General features: G+C 49.1%; 1 protein-coding gene across 1 annotated transcript in view; it reads left to right on the top strand.

The window, feature by feature from the left end:
• Positions 1-22665, top strand: part of LOC311204962 (uncharacterized protein) — a gene marked incomplete at its 5' end in the record, with an annotated part of 119553 nt that overhangs the window by 51591 nt on the left and 45297 nt on the right. Inside the window, 19 exons of the mRNA XM_084279228.1 lie at positions 573-608; positions 1118-1162; positions 1438-1509; positions 2177-2212; positions 2337-2372; positions 3814-3855; positions 4130-4183; positions 6201-6239; positions 6415-6450; positions 7023-7130; positions 9286-9408; positions 9682-9798; positions 18443-18493; positions 19667-19702; positions 19809-19853; positions 20622-20666; positions 21322-21357; positions 21707-21742; positions 22300-22359. Coding sequence (XP_084135354.1) covers positions 573-608; positions 1118-1162; positions 1438-1509; positions 2177-2212; positions 2337-2372; positions 3814-3855; positions 4130-4183; positions 6201-6239; positions 6415-6450; positions 7023-7130; positions 9286-9408; positions 9682-9798; positions 18443-18493; positions 19667-19702; positions 19809-19853; positions 20622-20666; positions 21322-21357; positions 21707-21742; positions 22300-22359 — 1053 coding nt within the window. The remainder of the gene's footprint in view (positions 1-572; positions 609-1117; positions 1163-1437; positions 1510-2176; positions 2213-2336; positions 2373-3813; positions 3856-4129; positions 4184-6200; positions 6240-6414; positions 6451-7022; positions 7131-9285; positions 9409-9681; positions 9799-18442; positions 18494-19666; positions 19703-19808; positions 19854-20621; positions 20667-21321; positions 21358-21706; positions 21743-22299; positions 22360-22665) is intronic.

Genomic DNA, 22665 nt, shown 5'->3' with positions numbered 1-22665 from the left:
GAGATAGATCCTTTGCAGGTTGTCTCTAGGGTTAGGTTATGTTTCAGTCCAGGTGGAACAAGTGTATGGCACCATGGTGTTTATGTCACACTGCCTGGACATGGCATTTCTTACTTTTTATTCAACATGACACTCTTACATCACTGAGTCACATCTGCCTGATGGGCAGGGACCTATATGGTGTGGAGCCACAGCAGCTCTGAAGGGCTTGCTTTTGGTTTCAGGGCATAATAGTTCCCTCTTCAAGGTGGGCAAGTTTCCCACCAAGCAAGGTGACCCTCAGAAAAGCATCATAACTGGCTTTAGGAAAGCATCTCTAACTAGAGTCAGTAAAGACCTTTCTTCAGTTTGAAGGGATGAGTTGATCCCTGAACACCAAGTGGAATAGGATCACCCAGAAAGGCAGAAACAGCAGTGTTTCTTATCCTGAGGCACTGCTGCCCAACACCCTTGACTTCAGAGTCACTGATGATTTCAGGATAAATTTGTGGATTTCAGAGTGGGGGGAATTAGGGTAAAAAAACGTGGTCACAGGTAGAAATGTAACCTGGCACTTCTGCATTGTGTTGTAGGGAGAATCAGGGAAGAAAGGCACCTCTGGCACCAAGGTAATCAACGGGGAGCTCACATCTTCTAGAGTTACGTAGGTACCAAACACAGCAGACACACTCATAGCTGGACCTCTGGGTATAATGGAGTGGAAGAAGGGCTGCATTGAGTGAAGGTCTATCCATCCCAACATCTCACTTTCAAGAGTGGTAGACTGCCCAGGAGATCCTGGGAACAGTAAAAAAGCAGGATGTCCTGTGTGAGAGGTGACACTGGGTTTGATAGCTCTTGGTAGATTTTGTTTCACTCCACATAGAACTTTAACACCCTCAAAACACTGGGCAAGGCATCACACAAGTTAGTTAAGCAGCAGCTGGAAAACAACACCCTTGGATTTGTTTTGAAGCTGACCCCTGCTCATTTTATTCCCTGTTTACTTCTCCTTAGGTTAGATGAGACTACAAAGAATCCTCTTCATCTCACCCTTGGCTTTTGGTTTCATCTTCCAAAGCTAAAGGGTGAAAAAGCCAAAAGAGAGATTTAAGAAGTTCCTACTCCTCTCTTTTAGGGAGAAGCTGGTGTTCCTGGAGAACCAGGAGAGAGAGGAATCAGGGTAACAATCGTTGTTATTTTAAGTTTCTCCCTGGATGAGTGGTGGGTCATCAGGGGAAGCTGCTCTGCTGCTGCCCAGGCACCCCTGGTGTGTGCAGAAGGGAAGGACATCCCTCTCCAACCCGATGAGCTTCCCCACTTAGAAATGTCCATGTGTAAATATTTCTTTCCTGACTGACAATTCAGAGAGCATTTTTCTTCTTGTTTACCTTTTTGAGCTGCTGGATGTGCTCAAAAAAAGGTCTCTGATTTGCTTCTCCAAACCTTTTCTTGCAGGGTCCACCTGGACTCCCAGGAAGACCTGGAGAGCAGGGAATAAAAGGAGATACAGGACAACCTGGAAAGGATGTAAGGCAACCTCTAAAGGAGCACTCAAGAGAGGGATGACTTGGTATAGTGCAAGGCCAATCAAAGAAATAACCATAACCTTTTCCTGCACTCCAGTCTGCAAGGCATAGAAAGCTCCTTCCCTCTTTCCTGAGGAGGGGGTCTCCTCTTCAAAGGGAGGATGAGGTCTGCTTCTCCCTTCTTTTTGATTAGTACAGGATTAGGAGTGTGCACTGGGAGTTTCTGAGCATGCAAAAAACTTCCCACGCCCCATGCTGCTGGAAATGAAATGCTTAACACTGTCTCAGCTGGGTGAGAAAGGGAAATGATGCACTTACACCCTGTCTGTCTGTCTGTCTGATCTCCTTCTAATAGCTTTGGAAAGCACTGCCTAGGATCAGCTACTTTGTCAGGTCTCAAAGACATGGTGTTTCTACAAACCTTGTGAAACCAAGCAGCTGATTAGGGGAAAGTCCCTAATGAGCCAACCCCCTGAGGAAGAGGCTAATAATCTCACCCCTTATTAAATATCAGACAACTCCTCCACAGGAGAGATGTTGAAATGCAGGTTTCATTAGCGCAGCCGCTCAAAGATGGGCTTGTTAGTCCTTCAGATGCTGAGCTGGCAAGAAGAAGGGAGGCCCCCTCCCCTACTTGTTCTCATCCTGCCTCTCTCTCCACCTCCTAGGGAATCACTGGAGAGAAGGGAGACAAGGGCGAATCTGTAGGTTTGCACATTCCCATTTATAACCTTGCATGAGAGTCTGGTTTGGGGGGGGTGAAACCTTGAGCTGTACCACTCACTATTGTTTTGGTGATGGGGCTATGGTGGTGTTGTGTCTTCATAGGGTGAGCCTGGGCTGCCAGGGACTCCAGGAAGCATTGTGAGTAATGCCTGATTCTGTTGTCTTACACATTGTTTGGGGGAGGGAAGGGATATGTTGAGGTTTATCATGGCAGCTCCTTTACAGACAAATGTATGAATTCCACCCCAAATGGCCTGTTATTGAGGGTGCAAGAAAACCATGACACAGAAGACACTAAAAGCTTGCTATGAACCCATCTGGTACCTTTAGTCACTACCTGGTTTGTCATCAAGGCATCTGGGCTCCTTCTATTATCAAGACAGATGGATGCCTTCTAGGAAAGGTGCTTAAGCAGATGGGGGTGACTCATGCTCAGGACTCTCCTGTGCCTTTGCATGGAGTTTTCCTTTGGATAAGAGGCCTAACATTGTTGGGTCAGATGAAGAGAAAGCAAATCAACCCAGGTTCACCAAAAGTAAGGCTGGAAGAGATGTTGACAGGTCATTTAGGTGATCAGGAAGATGCTTTAGTACCTGAATGTGCAAAGGGGCATTTTTTCACTCTGTTGGCTTCAGTGAGGGCAAAATCACCCCAGTGCAAAACTGAACCCACTGCCTTAGGTCTGGGAGCCACAACCTCTTGGGAGACCCATCCTAGACTTTATCTTCCAGCCCTAGGGAAGACAAAGGCATTGGTAGGATCTGAGTAAGAGGCTGGTTCAAAGCAGGCAAAATGCTCCCAACCACCTTCAGCAGTATGATTCCTGGACAAAACAGTGTTTCTGCCATCTTCAGAACTCAGGACAAGCCAGGAGCAAGGAGTCACTGCCTTCTGGTGATGGATGCCTCTGTCCATATATTGCAGCTCTCTGCTTCCAACCCTAACAACATGCTGTTTAAAACCACCCCATCTTGTGGTTTCAGCCCCACTGGGGCTCCTGTTGTCCTATGTGTTCAGCACTACTTGGATTTTGGTATGTTTGGCAGTGGGACACAGGGATATCAAGCACCCCCTGTTCCCTGCAGAATTGGAAAGAGCCTTATTGTTCCAGGGTATAGCAAGATCTTTCTCTGCTACTGCATAACCATCTCACTTCATCACCCAGCCAGGTGGTCTTAGGGTTGAAAAGGCTTGTTCTCATTCATGCAGCTACCTGACCAGCTCTCAAATATCCCACTAAATGCCCATGATGGAGAGGGACCCAAGCAACGTGTGGAGCAGTAGGGAGGTGGTGCTGTGACCCCATTTTCCTCTGAGAGGAAATTGGAAATGCAGATGTTGACACCAACATCAGGGCCACCCTGCACCTCTTACCTGTGAGAGCAAAGCATCTGCACCAGCTCCCTGTTACTTTGAGGCTTAACATAGCAGATTTGGGTTGTTGGCTGATTTGGAAGAAAGCAGATGCCTCTTCCATGCCCATGGGCTGATGGGGGAAAAAAGACATGTGGAGGTGTGAGTATGTATCAAAGACAACATCATTCACTCTGTGAGTAAGGTTTCTTCCAATGTTTTGCAGATGTCTTCTCTGGAGAACACCATCACCCTGAAAGGAGACAAGGTAAGATCTCCTTGCTGGAGAAGATATATGTTGGAGCTAAATATGTGGTTATTTAAGCTGCTTCTGAAAGTGAAGAGCAGAGTTTCTCAAAATTTAACTTAAATTCTGTGAATCCATGAGGTAGTTACAAAGAAAAGCTGGTTGGTTTGTGTGGAAAAGATGTTGTTAGGCTCCAGCCAGTGTGTGAGAAATAACACAATGCATGATGAAACCAGCATCTCCTCTGGGAATTTTAGAGGGGATGAAGAACTCATATGTTCCTGCTGGCTTACAGGGGGATCGTGGAAAGGATGGCTTGAAAGGTGACAGAGGTCCTCCAGGCCCAAAGGTATGTCCCAAATACGTGGATGCATCGTTGTGCCAGTGCTACTGTGTTGGGCTGGCTGTCTCAGATGTCTTCTGACCCACAGATATTGGGTTTTCAAAGCAGAGTTTCTGAGCTGGGCTCATAAATTTGTGTTCACAGTGATGCTGTAGTTCTATAACCTGATGAAGAGGATACACAACGTGTAGAATCATAGAATCATAGAATGGTCTGGGTTGGAAGGGACCCCAAGAATTACAGAGCTCCAACCCCCCTGCCACAGGCAGGGACACCAACCTCCAGGCCTGGAGCTACACAAGGTTGCCCAGGGCCCCAGCCAACCTGGCCTTGAACACCCCCAGGGATGGGGCACCCACCCCCTCTCTGGGCAGCCCCTTCCAGCCCCTCACCACTCTCTCTGCAAAGAACTTCCCCCTAATATCCAATTTAAACCTTCCTTTCTTTAGCTTTAATCCATCCCCCTTGTCCTGCCATTAAAAAAAGCTGATTCCTCTCCTGTTTCTCTGCTCCCTTCAGGGACTGGAAGGTGCAATGAGGTCCCCCCACAGCCTTCTCTTCTCCAGGCTGAACCAGCCCAGCTCCCTCAGCCTCTCTCCATAGGGGAGCTGCTCCAGCCCTCTGATCATCTTCATGGCTCCTCTGACCCCTCCCCAACAGTCCCACATCTTCCTTGTGTTGGGGGCCCCAGCTCTGGACACAGGACTCCAGCTGGGGCCTCACAGGGCAGAGTAGAGAGGGAGAATCCCCTCCCTGTCCCTGCTGCCATCCCTCTGCTGATGGAGGCACAAAGATGTTCATGAACTAGACGTGGTAAATTCCTAAAATGTCCAGGGATGTTTCCTTCCTTTCTTTTCCCCCTGCAAGTTGAAAAGTGTGTCAGAAAGTGCTGGAAGGATCAAGTGTTTCTGAAACATCCTGTATCTAGAGATTTTTATAGGTGGGACCAACCGCTTCACTTAATGGAGAGGAAAATGCTGCAGAAGGCAGCATCAGGGGATACAGAAACATCTTCCAATTGGCACAAGATCTGTGTCTTGGCAAAGGCAAGGATTCATCCAGGTGACACTCGTGGGCTGTGCCTCAGATGTTCCTAGTTTATCTAGTGCAGCCCCACAACAGGGCTCCTTCACCCTGGCACACACTGGCCTGGAGATGCAGCACCACCAGGGCCTTCCCGGCGCCCTTCATTCCACCGGAATCTGTGGATACAGAAACCAGATTTCAGTGAAATGAAGCCCGTCAGGCAGGTTAGCCCTCACTTCAGCAGACACTCCACCACCCTGGAATTCCCAAGCCATCACAGATAACCCATCATTTCATCCACAGTTGTGGCCCAGGATCACACAGCTGGAGAACCACACCCTGCTGGGCAATGAACAGCCAGCCCATCCATGGGACCTGCTGTTAGGATTCCAACCCACTGAGGATATTTGACCCAATGAGGGTCACCAAGACCTGGTTTGGTGATGCTCATGTTCAGGGCTGCCCTATGAAATGCAGCCAGCAGCTCTGTCTGAAGGAGAAGTGAAGGAGACAGTTGAGCAGGGGTGGGATTCAGCCCTCCTCTCTGAGCCAATGGGGATTTTTCTGGGGTCACTGAGCAGGCTGGTATGTGAGTAAGGTTTGGATAGGTGACTCTTGCTCCTCTTCTTGCTGATAATTGAGATAATCACAGAATCATAGGGGTTGGAAGGGACCTCCAGAGATTGAGTCCAACCCCCTGCCAAAGCAGGGTCCCTAGGACAGGTCACACAGGTTGGTGTCCAGATGGGGCTGGAATCTCTCCAGAGAAGGAGACTCCACACCCCCTGGGCAGCCTGTCCCAGGGCTCCCTCACCCTCACTGGGAAGAAGTTCTTTCCCACATTGGTGGGGAACTCCCTGTGCTCCAACTTGAGCCCATCGCCCCTTGTCCTGTCCCCACAGACACTGAGCAGAGGCTGCCCATGTCCCCCTGTGTCCCACACTTGAGATATTTACAAACATTAATGACTTAATAAGTTGCTCTTCTTCATTTGAAGGGAGAACCAGGTCCACCAGGCAAAGGAGTGGAAATGAAGGTAAATAAAATAAAATTTATAGAGCATATTAATGTTGCAAACACCTCCCTCTGTGTCTGGGGGTGGGATGGCAGAGGGGATGCCATGTGCACCCCAGGTTTAACCATCAAACACAGGACCAGATTCCTGGGCTGGAGGAGAGAGAAGAAGTTCTGATCATTCTTTCCTCTTGCAGGATCTGGAGAGGCTTTTTGAAGCAAATGGTATCAAGGTGGGTAGCTCTTTGACCTTCCTTCTAAGAGGGTTGTTGTGATTAAGCTTTTCCATGTGGCCTTCTGGAGATGATGTGTCCTCCCCCAGGTTCCACACTGGCATTTATGAGAAGGCAAGGTCCTTACATTTCCTTTCACAGCTTACTAGATATATTTAAATATACTTCATGGACAGCTTTGCTGCTGCTATCTTATGGGGTGGATCATGGCTTTGAAGCCCATGTGACATTAAGACTTGGAAAATACCCCTTCAGAGCTTGGTACTACCACCTGGGTTGGCTTGTACTTCAGCCCTGGGTCTGTACAACCAGTGTGGGTCTTCTCTTGCTGGTCAAATGTAGGCATTTTATTTAGGATAGGGATACCCATGACATAAGCACCACTGATCAGTTCCTAGACACCCAGACTGTAGACACCAGTATTTAAATCAGGTACTGGCTTCTGGGCACGTCGCTTCACCAGGTGCCCTGTGACCCCACTGAAAGTCCATCAGTTCCTTGTTTCAGTGTTGTGAGCCAGGAACAAGAGGGTGGCACTGAGCTGTTGCCTTAATGGTCCCCACTGGTTGCAGCTGGCACTGCTGAAGGACCTCTCCAACGTGCTCCTGAGGGATGGGCTGGATGGGTTCATGTGGCAGCTCGGTGGCTCCAGGACAAGCAAGACCTCCAGGAGAAAGCAGGTACCTCTACACACCACTGAACACAGCATGTGTATTGTCATCAGTCGTCCTCAGGGGACAGAAAGACCTTGAAGGAAATGAGAGAGTGAGAAATGAATCATTGAAGGCTTTGGGGTCACCCCTGTCATCAGGTGGGTTATGGTGACTTGCAAACACATAAGGAACAGTTAAGTTGGAAGGGGCTCATGTCTTGCACCAGGAATGTGGATCTTCAAGTGAAACTGGTGGGATTCCAAAGCACTCTTTTCTTCAGTGGGAACAACCTGTCAACACTTGTTGATGCAAGTAGGTAAAAACCATCCTCCAAAGCCATCAACCTCTTCATGTCCTTTGAGAACTGGGGGTTGCTGGAGAGGGGTGTGTGAGGGGAGCAAAGCAGCTGAAAGAATGACAAAAGACCACAATGGTAGCCTCAAAAACATGAGGGATCCTCACAGGGCAGCAGGTCTAGCTTGGAAGGAAGGCTTGGAGGTGGCCAGATGGTTTACTACTCCCTCCATCCTGGTTCAGAAGAGTGGCCAGGTGGGACACAGCATGCTGGAGAGGTGGGGCAGAAGGCAGAAATAACACATCAGGACCCAGCTCTTTGCATGTGTGGTTCCCAGGAGCTCAGGTTTGTCATTTTTTTGGATGTTGCAGGATTCACCAGTGTTTGATACTTCTCATGATGTCCTGCCCAGCACCGAAGAGGCAGAAGAAGCACAGAGCCTGGAGGTGAAGGCTCTGTTTAGTGTGCCAGTGTCTGGAGAACTCCCTAAGGTGAAAATAAACAGTGGATCAGATGGAGTGCAGTCAAGGAGATCAATGCTCCTGTCCATCTGGTCTGCTGCAGCAATAACACTGAGAGACTGCACATCCAGTGCATACTGTCAGCTCCCAGTCCACCCTCCAGTGATGCCTCCTGATAATCCTACTCCCTTCCTCTCCATCCTTCTAGCCTTCTGAGCAAAAATCAGCATGGACTGGGCTGATTTGAAGCTGATGTTCTGTTGAACTTGTTCTGCAAATCTTACTTGGAGGCTGTCATTTGGTGCATCTCTCCTGCTCAAGCAGAGATGGATCCAGTCCTGCTACCAGACCAGGTTGAGGCTGCCCAAGAGAGGAGTCCCTGCCATGACCCCACAGCCCTTGTTTGCTAGTGAAAATCTAGTCACCTGCATCCTTTGTAATTGCAAGTAGCAGACAGCTTGTGGTTATGGGAATTAGGAATTTATTGGCAATGCTAAGGCTTAATCTCTCTGCTGGACCCAAGTTCCAAGGTGGTGCAGCACACCTTCAGCTATAACATCAGAGGGTTGTATCCAGGTCACCTCTCATAGCAGCTGGAGGAGTCATGGATCTTAATTTGCCTGAACTAGTCAGGTCCTGGTAAGGGATAGTCCAGGAAATAGTCCCTGCAGCTGTGGTGGGGGGTTTTCTGACCTTCTTTGTATGACAGCCAAGAAGTGAGTCACTTTCCACAAACCCTTGTTGGTCACTGGGAGGAAATGTTGTGTCTAACTGGAGTGCAAGATCTGTGAGGGGTGTTTGGAGCTAACTCATGATGATTTCATCTTCCTTTGTGGTTGGTTTAACAATGACCCAGTGGCTCAGGCACTTAGAGTGAGATAGACTCATCCAAGCAGTGTGATCTCAGGTGAGACATGTTGCTTTTCTGGATGGATCACTGCATCCTGGGTGATAACAGTTTAGGGGTTTGAGAGGGTAGGAAGCACTCATCCACAGATGTGCTTGCACCAAGAGACCCAAACTGGAGGTATGCCAGCAACCCTGGAGCCAGCAGTGTTGGGATTTGGGGTACAGAGACACCAAGACTGTCTTTTCTGGACTTTGGGAGTCCAACCCAATTTGGCAGAACGGGTTGAGGACCTCTCCACTCATATTAAGTCAGCCTGTCTAGGCTGGACTTCAACCAGAGAGTTGGCACTGAAGGGGTCAAAGCAGCCCTCCAGCCCAAGAACCCTTGCAGTCTGCCCCAGCCCATCCTTGTTGGCACTTCCCAAGTAAGATACAAGAGGGGTCTTGGCACCTTAACTCTTCAGCCTTGTCCTGCTGTCCCTGAGAATGCTGTTGTTTTCATGGCAGTGCTGGTAAAGCAGAGTATTGTGGATGACATTTTGGCATAGAAAAAAGTAACCTCCTTTGGTCTCCACAGGGTCCAACTGCTGGTGAACCTGAGAACCAGTACCTAGGAAACCCTCCAGAGTCCTTGGAGAAAACGTCTGAGGAAAGAATGAAGGAGAGAGACTCAAGAGGGATGAACACTTCTCTCAGCAATGTATGTAAATGCCTGTTCAGTGACTTTGAATTCATTTTCCACTCATGCTGATTTAATAGATGCAAGGGAATTATGTTTCTCAGAGCTTGATTGGACAAATCATTGCAGTTCTGTGAGTTTTGCCCCTATTTTACTGCAGTGAAAAGCTAAGTTAGAGAAAGGCTAAGGATCTTTGCATGAAGCAGTGTCAGAGCCTGGAAAAAGGTCCCACTTTCCATCTGCTCTGGTAATTAGGGAGATATTGTGTTCTTGCTTATCCATCCCCCTCTGCAGAGCTTGGCTGTGCCCCCAACACACAGAGAAGATGATCTGCAAGGAAACCAATCAGTGGAGCTTCTCAAGTCCCTGGAGGAGAGGGTGGAAGGCCAACCACAGTGGGACACCAGCCATGTATGTCTAACCCAGAAGTTCTGGACCAAGGTGGAGATAAGTGATAGACTGGAAGGGACTGAGATGCACATCTCTCACCTGGTGCTCTTAGCCCTCCTGGAAGGGACTGAGGTGCACATCTCTCACCTGGTGCTTTTAGCCCTCCCCCACAGATTCACAGTACAGTAGGGGTTGGCAGGGACCTCTAGAGATCATCTAATCCAACCCCCTGTCAGAGCAGGATCACCTCAAGCAGGCTGTACAGGGCAGCATCCAGGCAAGTCTGGGATCTCCCCAGAGAAGGAGACTCCACAACCTCTCTGGGTAGCCTGTCCCACGGCTTGGGCACCCACAGAGTGCATAAGTTTCTCCTCATGTTGAAATGGAACTTCCTCTACGTCCCTGGGTGAAACCACTGCTCCAATGTGGGACCTGGGGAGGAGGTTGATGGCCAAACTTGTCCTTTGCATAGTCAGGAAAGTGGGCACCCCCCAGAGCCCTTGGGAAATGTTTTATTGGTTAATTACCCACTTTGGGGGGACAAAAAAGGGACAATCTCTTTCTAATCTGCATTGATCTGGCCACAGCATTTGGCCTGTTACTTGGGTTTGGCTGCTTGAATAGTTGATGGTTCCCAATACTTTTGTAAATCAGACTTGTGATACTGCAGGGACAGTGCAGCCCCCAGACAGTGAATTTCAGCTGTGCCCCCTGACAAGGTATTTCCTTTCCTTTCTTACTTTCCACAGATGTCTCAGAATAGTCCACAGGTCTCCCTGCACAGCATTAGCCTCTTAGACTCTGGTATGCACCCTCCTGAGTCCAGCTCTGGAGTGTAGAGTCTGATTCCCTTAAAGAAGAGAATTTTAGGGTCTACTGAAGAATTTAGGAGCTTTTTCCTTTCTAAGGACTCAGCAACAAGAGCAAATTCTAATTTAACAAGGCTTCTGTGGATCAGCTGAGCCAAGGTGACTGTCCCAGTGGAAATATGATGCAGGGTGGCTCACCTTACCCCTTGCATCAAGGTCTTAGTAAGTCAAAGTGGTTTGCTACTGCAATTCAGCTGAGGGGTGGAAGCATGGCAGAGGATTCCTCCACAGCCAGGAGCTACAACTGGTTTACAAGCACGTGTCCATCCCCTCTTAAGACACATTCTGTCGTGTCCAGCAAAGTTGGAGGATGCATCCAGGCTAGTAGCAGCAGTTACCACAGCTCAGCTGATGACCAATAAGTTGTGGTGTTGCTGCAGTGTGGCTGTATGACCCCTAACATCCCATTTCACTTTTTTTCCTGCCCCTTCCCTCCCCCTTGGGATGCATTTTCTTCTCAGAGCCCAAACCACACTCCATTGCCATGTCCCCAGCACCCTCCAGTTTGAGCATCGTTGTAACCACAAGTGCACAGCCCAGCAAAATCCATTCATCCAGTGCTGCTTTAAGCCCCTTTGCATGCAGATTTGCTCCTCTCAGATGCAGGGAACTCTCCTTTTGACAATACTCAGAGACAGGCTGCCAACAGCCTCAGAAAGTGGAAGGAAAAATCCCTTGGAAGTTTGCTGGCAGCTAGGAATGACATCAGTGAGGGTATTTCTAGGAACAGCAGTGAGGGGGTAGCTTGAAGTGGGGAGACTTTGTTGGAGGAAAACTCGCTCTGGTTTAGGCTGAACACTGGCTTCTGTTCCCATTGCTTTAGCTGTCTCCCGTCTGGCTCTGCAAATTAACTGCTCTCTGAATCATGAAGCCAGAACAAACGATATTGCAGGAGCCACGAGAGGGCTCCCAGCACAAACACACACTTGGTAAGCTGCAGCTCTGGAGACTGTGGTTTGTGCTGTTAGCATCCATCAGCTTTGTTTCTCCTCCTGGATGCACCACATCCCCTGGGTGGAAATGGTTAAGCTGGAGGGAAACCTGGAGGCATGGAGGATGGAGCCCAAACCCTCTTGTTTCTTGTGGGATTGGGCTGCGTGATGCTGGCTGAGGTGGGAGGGTTTTGGTGTCTTCTTGAAAGCAGGTAGAGCTTAATCCCTGTGGACCTGCACCTGGACACCATGGAACTGGAGAGTCATGAATCTGTGGCTCCATTTGAAACTGTGGAATTTATCTGTGCTGGATGGTCTCTGTGAGCAGACACCTCAAAGCTTCACATATGGCCCTGCATGGAGTGATTAATGACACAGACACAGCATCTTCTTCCTCAGTGACATGGGAGTCACGCCTATTTGTCTGATGATGAGGCTGTATCTTGAGTTCTGTGTCCAGTTTTGGCCCCCTCACCACAAGAAGGATGTTGAGATGCTGGAGCACATCCAGAGAAGGGCAACGAAGCTGGTAAAGGCTCTGGAGCACAAATCCTGTGAGGAATGGCTGAGAGAGCTGGGGCTTTTTAGTCTTGAGAAGAGGAGGCTGAGGGGAAACCTCATGCCTCTCTACAACTACCTGCAAGGCGGTTGCAGAGATGTCAGGGTCGGTCTCTTCTCTTGGGTGACAAGTGATAGGATGAGAGGAAATGGCTTAAAATTGCACCAGGGGAGATTTAGGTTGGATATCAGGAAGAATTTCTTTACTGAAAGGGTTGTCAGGCATTGGGACAGGCTGCAAAAGGACGTGGTGGAGTTACTGTCCCTGGAGGTATTTAAATGGCATGTAGATGAAATCCTTAAGGACATGATCTAGAGGTGGGCTGGGCAGGGTTAGGCTGTGGTTGGACTCGATGATCATAAGGGTCTCTTCCAACCCAGGTGATTCTGTGATTGGATGCCTGGGATCTAAGAGCATCCATGTGCCCAGACACTGTGGCTGTGACACCCGCAAGGAAAAGCAACTGTGTGGCCATGTCAAATGTGGCATCTGGACAGAAAGAACTGTCCTCAGTCATCAGGGGCAGAAGCAATTAATGTAATCCCTGCACCCCAAGGACCAAAAGTAACCCCCACGTCCTGTTTGGTGCCATGGGGAGTGCAGAGCAGAGACACAAAGACTGATTTGGAGGTGGCTCACAGACCCATTTATCACAAGAGACACAAGACTGGGCATTTTTTAGCCAAACTCTGGGTGCCTGAGATGACTTGATTTCCACATCGAAGACCTTTCGCAGGGAGGAGATACCAAATGTTGAAGGGCTCTTTAATCTTGAGGTGAACGTCAGGAGAGCCTCAGGGAGGAAACCAGAGGCTTCTAATTCAGATGGGAAATTAGAGCTGAAGCTGATTAACCCCGGGAGCAGGCTGTAGGGAGACATGGCAAGGCAGCAATTGTCTGTCTGTCTGGAGTTATCAGGAGCAGAGCTCAGGGGGTTGGAAGAAAGTTTGCACATGGGGTTTATAGAGATGATCTCTTGCCCTGTTGGGGCTGGTGTTCAAAAGCCCCACAGGTTGATTAGCATGTGCAATATCACAGACTCACAGAGCTGTAGGGGTGGGAAGGGACCTCCAGAGCTCATCAGGTCCAACCCCCTGCCAAAGCAGGGTCCCTAGGACAGGTCACACAGGTCCAGATGGGGCTGGAATCTCTCCAGAGAAGGAGAAAATATCACTGCCATCCAACAGTGATTCTTCCCCTAGGTGACTAGTGATAAATTATTGGTGTAATCCTACAAGCTGGTATTGCCAGACACCTTTTTCTGAACCCCAGGACTCCCCATCAAATGACAAGTTGTTTGAAAGGTGGGCTGAGAGCATCACCCTTTCTGCTCTCATGTCTGATAATGCCCATTTGGTCAGGGCATTTGTAAACATGGAACAGCCACCACAAATTCTTTTTAGGGCACTTGAAACCCCCCCTCAGCAGGATGGGATCTGCATTCTTGGGGTGTTTTCCTTAGTTGCATTTGGTGTAAAATCCCTTTTAACTTCAGGAGAAGGGAAAAGGCTGAAAAGAAGTGGCTGAAAGAACTGTTCAGCCTTGAGAAAAGAAGCCTGAGAGGGGATCTGATCAGTGGTTATCAATATCTGAAGGGTGGGACACAGGGGGACATGGGCAGCCTCTTCTCAGTGGCTGTGGGGACAGGACAAGGGGCGATGGGCTCAAGTTGGAGCACAGGGAGTTCCCCCCCAATGTGGGGAAGAACTTCTTGCCAGTGAGGGTGAGGGAGCCCTGGGACAGGCTGCCCAGGGGGTGTGGAGTCTCCTTCTCTGGAGAGATTCCAGCCCCATCTGGACACCGACCTGTGTGACCTGTCCTAGGGACCCTGCTTTGGCAGGGGGTTGGACCCGATGGTCTCTGGAGGTCCCTTCCCACCCCTGTGAGTCTGTGATTCTGTGTACTCCTCACCAAGCCTGGAGCCAGAAGCTGCCAAGAACTTCTGCATGTGGGGAGGTGAAGCCCTGTTTTAAGTGATGGAATTGGTTTTAAAGGGAAAAAAATGAAGGTGGTGTCCTATTTCTTTGGTATCTGGCAACAATGGGGCAGAAAAGAAATTCTTCATGTTCTCCAGGAGGTCCCAGGACCCCCAGGACCCCATTTGCTCACCTACTGCAGCCTCCAGACCCTCATTGTGCTGCTGCTGATTCACAGCCAGGGTGACAGAGCCCTGGGACAGGCTGCCCAGGGGGGTGTGGAGTCTCCTTCTCTGGAGATATTCAAGACCTGTCTGGACACTGACCTGTGCAATATGAGCTGGGGAGCTGCTTTGGCAGGGGGGTTGGACCCGATGATCTCTAGAGATCCCTTCCAACCCCTACAGCTCTGTGATTCTGTGAAAGAGTGGTCTGAAGGTAGAGAAACAGGAGCAGCCCCTGTCTCCCTGCACCTCCTGCATCCTCCCATCCCCGGTGGCTCCCACAGCCAAACTTAACTCAGCAGAGGGCAATGGGAAGGGAGTGAAATGAAGTTGGTTGTTTTCCCAGCAGCAGCAGCTGTAATCACAGATTTTTTTACCTGTTAAAAAGGTTCATGGGGCCCTAGAGAGAAGCAACCTGTAATAGCCCAAGAGCTTCATCTCAGAGGTGCAATTTCTGGCTGACAGGAGTTAATGGAGGAAGCAAATTAACTGATATAAAGAGGCAGGATGAGCCCAGGTACACGTGCCTGCGCGAGAAGAGGTGGCCGGTTACTCTTTCCTTGGATGAGCCACTTCTTTGGCATTACAGGACCATACTGGTCATTTCCTGCCTCCTCCATCCCCCAAATTCCCTGCAGTTAAGCTTACTCATTGTCAGAGTTAATTCAGATAAATGCCCCTGGTTGTGTCCATGTGGATAAACCCATAGCCAATTTTCCTACCTGATACCTTCTTGGCCTGTCCTATTTCTCTTTCCTGTACCTCTTTCTTTGTGGGATTTTTTTTTTTTCTCTCTCCCTTTAATTTCCATTTTTCTCTTTCCTGTCCTAATTCTATCTGTTCCTTTCCCCCTTTTCTCCCTTTTGTATTTTCCTTTTATTTTTACACTCCCACCTGCCATCAGTAAATAATTTCTTTAGAAAGCAGCAGCCTCTCTACTTTTCTTTGAGGTCCCTTATTGCTCGCATCTCAGAGCAGGAAACTGATAAAATTGCAGAGGAATTGCAGACTGAAGGAGAGTTATTAACCCCTCCAATTTCCCACCAGCCTGATAAATGGCAGTTTTATGAGCCCGTGTGCATACAGGTCGCCTTCAAAACCTCAGTGAGGTCTTGGCAACCCGTGGGTTTGTCTCAACGCTGCCTTGGGATGCTATTCATACATCTGCAAATTGAATGTGGATCCATGCTAAAGAGCAGTGGCATTTTACAGCTATCTGTATGCAGATGAGTCGTGACCCAGTGCAGGATGGATGGGAACATCCACATCATCCCACGTGATGGTGCCATCTGACCCACACAGGTCTTCTATACCTAAGTCTAGGAGATGTTTCTCTAGCTTGTCCTACAAAACCCACCCAAGATGGGCACTCCACAGCTCCCCTGAGCAATCTGTGCCAGCACGTCACCGACCACTCTTTTACTCCTCCTTCTGTCATCCTTGGCATCTTTCAGGAAAGAATTTCCATTTTAATTGGACCAAAACCATCTTTTTTTTTCTTCCTTACGTATTTCAGTGAGTCAGAAGCTTCCTGGCTTCATTAGCCACCAGGTGAAACTATCACCTGTCTAGTTAAAAATCCATCAAATCATGACTATCATCCCTGCAAACCTGACAGCATCATGTCCAGGGCCAGACTAACCAGCATTTCTTGGAAATCCTTCATTTAGGACTTGTTTTCCCTTAACTTTGACTATTTCAAAGTTTCAATGGGTACTTCTAGGTGAAATTAATTGAGATGATTCTAGGGTTTTGTTCTGGAACAAAAAAAATGTGGGAATAGTGCTAAATAACTACACCCCATCCTGATTTTTTTCCTCTCCTTCATGTGCTCTTGGCAGATCTCAGAACTGGGGTTGGGGTACAAGGAGGTGCCTGGCTTGCTTTCATTATAAATAAACTCACTGCTTTTGGGGATTTCATATTAAAATATTCATAGAATAGTTTGGGTTGGAAGGGACCTCAAAGATCATCAAATTCCAACCCCCTGCCATGGGTAGTGACACCTTTTGCTGTACCTGGCTGCTCAAGGCCCCATCCAACCAGGCCTTGAACACTTCCAAGAAGGGGGCAGCCACCGCCACCCTTGGCAACCTGTGCCAGGGCCTCACCGCCCTCAGAGTGAAGAATTTATTCTTAATATCCAATCTAAATCTCCCCCCTTCCAATTTAAAGCAATTCCCCCTCACCCTGTCACACCAGGCCCTTCTAAAAAGTCCCTCCCCAGTTTTCTTGTAGGCCCCTTCAGGTCATGGAAGGCTGCTATAAGATCTCCCCAGAGCCTTCTCTTCTCTAGGCTGGACCAGCCCAACTCTCTCAGCCTGGCTTCACAGCAGAGATGGTCCAGCCCTCTGATCATCTTCGTGGCCTCCTCTGAACCCATTCCAACAGTTCCATGTCCTCCTTATGTTGGGGACTCCAGAACTGGACACAGCACTCCAGGTAGGGTCTCACAAGAGCAGAGGGGGGAAAAAATCACCTCCCTTGACCTCCTGACCACCAAAGCTACACTGCAGTGCATCCACTGTGTGGTTCAGGGAATAATTACTGTACACTGAGATATCCAGCAGCTGGGAATATTGTCATTTTCACAATGGCAAGTAGATTACTATTGCTAATATGGAAAAGAACAAACAATGTACAAGCCAGGCAGGTAACTATTTGTACAAGCTTTACTGTGAGTGCTTTAAAACTATATTGGCCAAAATCATGAGCACTGCAAACATCCCCAAGTGGCAGATGAACTTGTAGACATTAATAGGCATTAATCATCATCTTCTTCCAATCAGGTACATTTGGTACATTAAGCGTGTAGTGGGTGTGGCAGGGCTGGTGCAGGGAGGGAGTTAAATTTCAAAGTTGCAGTATTTTAAGTGGGTTTTATTTCTTTGAAATAGCAGTAAACTAATTGTTTATTATACACAGAAAGACAGAATCACAAGGTTGGAAAAGACCTTTGAAGATCATCAAGTCCAACCATTCCCATCCTATGCTAAACCATATCCCTAAATACCTCATCTACCCTTTTTTTTAACACATCCAGGGAAGGTGACTCAACCCCCTCCCTGGGCAGCCTGTTCCAGCCCTGACAACAATTTCAGTAAAATTTTTTTTCTAATATCTAATCTAAACCTGCCCTGGGGCAGCTTGAGCCCATTGCCCCTTGTTCCATCTCCCGTCCCCTGGCTGAAGAGACCATCGCCCACCTCTCTGCAACCTCCCTTCAGGTAGTTGTAGGTGGGGAGAAGGTCTCCCCTCAGCCTCCTCTTCTCCAGGCTCAGCACCCCCAGCTCCCTCAGCTGCTCCTCAGAGGATTTGCCCTCCAGCCCCTTCCCCAGCCTGGTTGCCCTTCTCTGCACTCGCTCCAGGACCCCCATGTCCTTCTGGTGCTGAGGAGCCCAGAACTGGACCCAGCACTCCAGCTGCAGCCTCCCCAGTGCCCAGCCCAGGGGCACAATCCCCTCCCCAGACCTACTGGCCACACTATTTTTGATACAAGCCAGGATGCCATTGGCCTTCTTGGCCACCTGGGCACACTGCTGGCTCATATTCAGTCTGCAGTCACCCCACACCCCCAGGTCCTTCTCCCAGCAGCTCTCCAGCCGCTCTGCCCCAGCCTGTAGCTCTGCTGGGGGTTGTCATGCCCCATGGGCAGGACTCTGCCCTTGGCCTTGTTGAACCTCATCCCGTTGGTCTCAGCCCATGGCTCCAGCCTGGCCAGACCCCTCTGAAGAGCCTCCCCACCCTCAGGCAGATCAACACTTCTTCCTAGTTTAGTGTCATCTGCAAACTGACTGAGGGAACATCCAATCCCTTCACCCAGGTCATTGATAAAGATGTTGAATAAGACTGGACCCAGGACTGAGCCCTGGGGGTGCCACTGGTGACCAGCCTCCAGCTGGAGTGACCGATGATGATGATGATGATTATTAAATATCAGGTTCTCAGCAGGATGCCACTTTCCTTCCCACAGGAAAATGTGAATTCAGGCGATGGCTCTGTGTTCCCAAGACCAATTAGAACCAGAAGATCTGCCAAACATGACAGACACACAATGAAGACCCCACTTCACCACGGCACCTTTGGGCTGGCATGTGTGGAAGAGCAGAGCCAACAGCATGATCCAGGAGGAAGCAGTGAGCCTTCCTTGTTGGCTCCATCACAGGTTCATCCCCCAGGTGCACCAGGAGCCCGGAAATCCCTGTCTGGATCCACGGTGAGTGAAGACCCCATACAATTGGGACACCTGGACACAAGAGCAACCCCACTTCCCTCTCAATTGTGTAAAGTCCTAGTGAATGTAGAGTGGGGGTGTGAAAGGTTAGTGATAAACATTAATAAACAGTGATAAACATTAATAAATAAAGCAAGAAACAGCTGCAGAAGGAGCTGTTTTTCTTGGCAGAGCAGATTGTTCTCCTGGTATCTGGCAAGGGAAACGTGATGCTCAGAAACAGAAGTGGGGAAAATCAAAGTTAATCAATGAGGGAACATAATAACCTGGTTCATGGGGAAAGCAGCATGACTGAAGGGTGTTTTGTGTTCTGGGAGCATAGGCAATATTTGTATGTGCATGTAAGTGTGTAACTCTATGTGTGTGTTTATAAACACAAACATCTCTGGCATAGCTGCACCATTACACTGCTGACTTTAACACACTATGCCACACATGGAAAGTGCCAAGAGCTGATTTTTTGCAAAATTTAAGACAGAAAGATTTATTTCCAGGAGTTAAGGGTGAGAAATTCTGAACAGATTTCCCCCAGGTTTGAATGAGTGTCTCTGAAAGTGGTTAATGCCCTCTATTCCCAAGAGGAGCAGCAGCACTGAGCTGAGCTCATCCACACCATGAGAAAACACACTTCTTCTCCCAACTTTCTTTAAAGGGTCAAGGAGGGACTTCTGTGCCATTGCCAAAAGCCAATACCAAGGCATTTCTTGGTTCATAAATCCTAGCATCTCACATGCAATGGGCAGCACCAGCTCTCAGATGTCCCATCTGGGCTGGAGCAGATCAGGAGGACCAGGTGACAGAGCCCTGGGACAGGCTGCCCAGGGGGTGTGGAGTCTCCTTCTCTGGAGAGATTCCAGCCCCATCTGGACACCGACCTGTGTGACCTGTCCTAGGGACCCTGCTTTGGCAGGGGGGTTGGTCCTGATGATCTCTGGAGGTCCCTTCCAACCCCTATGATTCTGTGATTCTGTGACCCTGGAGGTCACACCATATCCAACCAGGAGCCTTTCAAGATCCCTCACAGCTTCTCTGTGAGATACCTCCAGCCTCCCTACTTGCTGCTTAGCACCTTGCTCCTCCAAGATATCTTCTCTGTGACTCAAGGGCAAAATGTTTCTCCAAATTCTCTCACACCTTTTTCTTTTTTGATTCAAGGGATACCCAGGCCCTCATCACCCAAGGAGAATTAAGGTACAGAGTTCATGTTGTACTCCTCTTACCACAGACACATGCAGTGAGGATGCAGCTGGTCCTGTCTCCTGGGCACTCCAGCCTTGTTCTGTTTCTTTTCTTATAGAAGGAGGAAACTGGCCCAGCAGATCCACCCTCCCATGGACAAAAGGTCAGTGCTTTTATGTCAGCTTTTAATGGGACATACCCAATGGCATGTGGAGGGAGCCAGGATAGAAATCCATCTCCCAGAGACTGAGGAATCAGGGGTGAAAACTGGCCAGGTTCAACACATAGTAATTAACAACTGTGGCCATTGCTAATGAGCAGAGATTTCAGGCTTTCAAAGCTGAGCCAAACAAGGGTTTTGTGTTTTGAGGGTGCTCAATAGCTTTGTTCTCTGTGGACTTGGTGCTGGAAGGGGCTGCCCAGAGAAGTAGTAGATTCCCCGTCCCTGGGGGTGTTCAAGGCCAGGCTGGCTGGGGCCCTGGGCAACCTTGTATAGCTCCAGGCCTGGAGGTTGGTGGCCCTGCCTGTGGCAGGGGGGTTGGAACTCTGTGATCCTTGGGGTCCCTTCCAACCCACACCAGTCTATGATTCTATGATTCTATGACTTGTCCCTCAAACTCATGGTATCCTTTAACATCTGCAGTATCCTGGGGCAGGGAGAGCTCAGCTTACCACTCATATCTAGACCTTGCTTTGCAATGTCTGGAGTTTTCTCTCTGCATTTCCACTCTACAGAAGAGATGGAAGGAGTTAGGGACATCCCCGATCTGGTCTGGGAACGTAAGTGGTGGTAATGAGGGGTTCCTCCACAGATGTGTGCCAAGAGCTCACGCAGGAACAAGGACACCACCTACCTGGTCCAAACAGGGAAGGAAAAATTCCTTGTAGCAATGTGCATTTGCCACTGAAGATGTTGCCTGTTCTTTTCCAGGGAGAAATGGGAGCTCCAGGAGTCCGTGGAGACAAAGGAGAAAAGGTAGTGATACTGCTTTTCTGTCCTGAGCCTCTGAGACCAGGAGAAGGCTTTCTATGCTAAGAGGGGATGGGGCCCTGGGCAACCTTGTGTAGCTCCAGGCCTGGAGGTTGGTGTCCCTGCCTGTGGCAGGGGGGCTGGAGCTCTGTGATCCTTCCAATCCAGACCATTCTATGATTCTATGTAGTGGTAGAGAGGATGTTTAGGGTCTATGGGAGACCATACCTTTACCCCTGAACTGGGATGCATGTTTGTTCCCTCCCTTCTAGCAATTCTCATGTTCATCTGCCACATGCTCAGCAGTAATAGGTCTTTTCTTTCCTGATGTTCATTTTCTGCTGGATCAGTGAACTAAACCAGGTGACAGACAAGCAAAAGCCATCCCTGACATGAGGATGGGGATGGAAGAAGGGCCATACAAAACACCATTTCATAAACAATTTTGGGAACAAGGACTTAATACGGATCAAATGGTAGATCTGGGGTGGTGGAACCCAAATATTGAGGAGATCAGGCAAGGTTAGGTAGTTGTTAGAAGGCATGTCTCAATGGGCATGGGGTACTTTGCATGGACCTGTGTGGTGCAGCATCCTGGGGACAAGGCACAAGAAGGGAGGGAGGGGAGGTAGCTGGAAGTTGGATGGTTTTTGTCTTGCAGGGGCAGCCTGGGGAGATGGGAGAACCTGGAGAAAAGGTGAGCTGTGGAATTGGTGTCAGCAGCTGGAGGAGGACAGAATTACCAGCTAAGTGGCCCAAATCCTGCACTGGAGGTTGCCATATCAAAGTCACAATCTGCTGGGCCAACCCAGCATTCCAACTCCTTCCTGGGAGCAGTGTGGCTCTGTTAGAGCATTCAGCTCTTTCCCAGGCATGCAGCCACTGCCCACCTCCTCTGGGGAAAAGAGGTCAGAGGTACCAGTTGCTCCACGTTGCAGTAGGCTGTGAGCACAACTGGAAACCTTTGCTCTTGCTCAGGGTTACACTGAGGTGGTACTTTATGTCACCTCTTGCACAGGCTTGGTAACTCTCTCTGTATTTCACAGGGCACCAAAGGAGACAGAGGTGAAAATGGTCAAAAGGTAAAGAACAACGTTGGGACCACCATCAGGGGTGTCTTCTCCTACACTCTGAGAGCTTTCCTCTTGCTCTTGCTCCTCCTATTCCTACACCTAACCTCCCTGTCTCAGGGGGAGGTGTCCAGGTAACCTCTTGAGATACGAGCTCAGTCTGGCCAGTCACTTGCTGGGGACCCAGCATCTCTCTGCTGACTAGGGAGGGATTTCAGGTGGTTCATGTAGACAGGACACCCACCATATAAATGAGCAATGTCAGACTATGTGAGCCTCACACAGACTCCTCTGACACCATCTCTGTTAATATTCCTGAAACTCAATTCCCTCTCTTCTAAAGCTGTTTAAATGCTCTCAGCAGCTTTGTCTCTCAAAATCAGATAAGACCTTCCCACCATCTAAACAAGGTGTGATGATCAGTGAGGGCTCTGTAGAAACCCTCCAATATCAGCTCTGAGGGGCTTCAGCTGGCTGTCTGAGGAGCAGCAGGAAGCCAGGTCTCATTTTGGTGGGCCCACAGTGGAAAGAAGTGGTCTTGATTTTTCCTGACCTTCTTCTCCTCACAGGGAGAACCAGGAGTTGGGTTCAGAGGTCCTGTTGGCCAGGCTGGGCCACCTGGATTTAAGGTAATCCTTTCTTCTCTTCTAGTTAGGACCTCACTTGTTTTTTTCTGGATCTTTCTCTTTGTAGTCCTTGCTGATCAATCCACCAGTGAGTGTGGAGCACAGAGCTGGCTGGGACTGCAAAGATAAAACACCAAAACCAGTCCCAACGTGGGAAGGCAGGGACACCATCACATGGGTATGGGACAGAGGGCATGCTCTGTGTCCTTCAGAGGGCCACTTCAAAGCAGGTGGGGTCCAGAGGAAAAACCCCAGGGAATGTTGAGTTCAGCAGAGATGCATTTCTGCAGTGCCCTGGGCCATTGCAGG

The sequence above is a fragment of the Gallinula chloropus genome (assembly GCF_964237585.1).
Source record: "Gallinula chloropus genome assembly, chromosome: 1".
In the NCBI taxonomy this organism is placed as follows: domain Eukaryota; kingdom Metazoa; phylum Chordata; class Aves; order Gruiformes; family Rallidae; genus Gallinula; species Gallinula chloropus.
The sequence above is the reverse complement of the archived record's forward strand: the minus strand, read 5'-3'. Positions and strand labels throughout refer to the sequence as shown.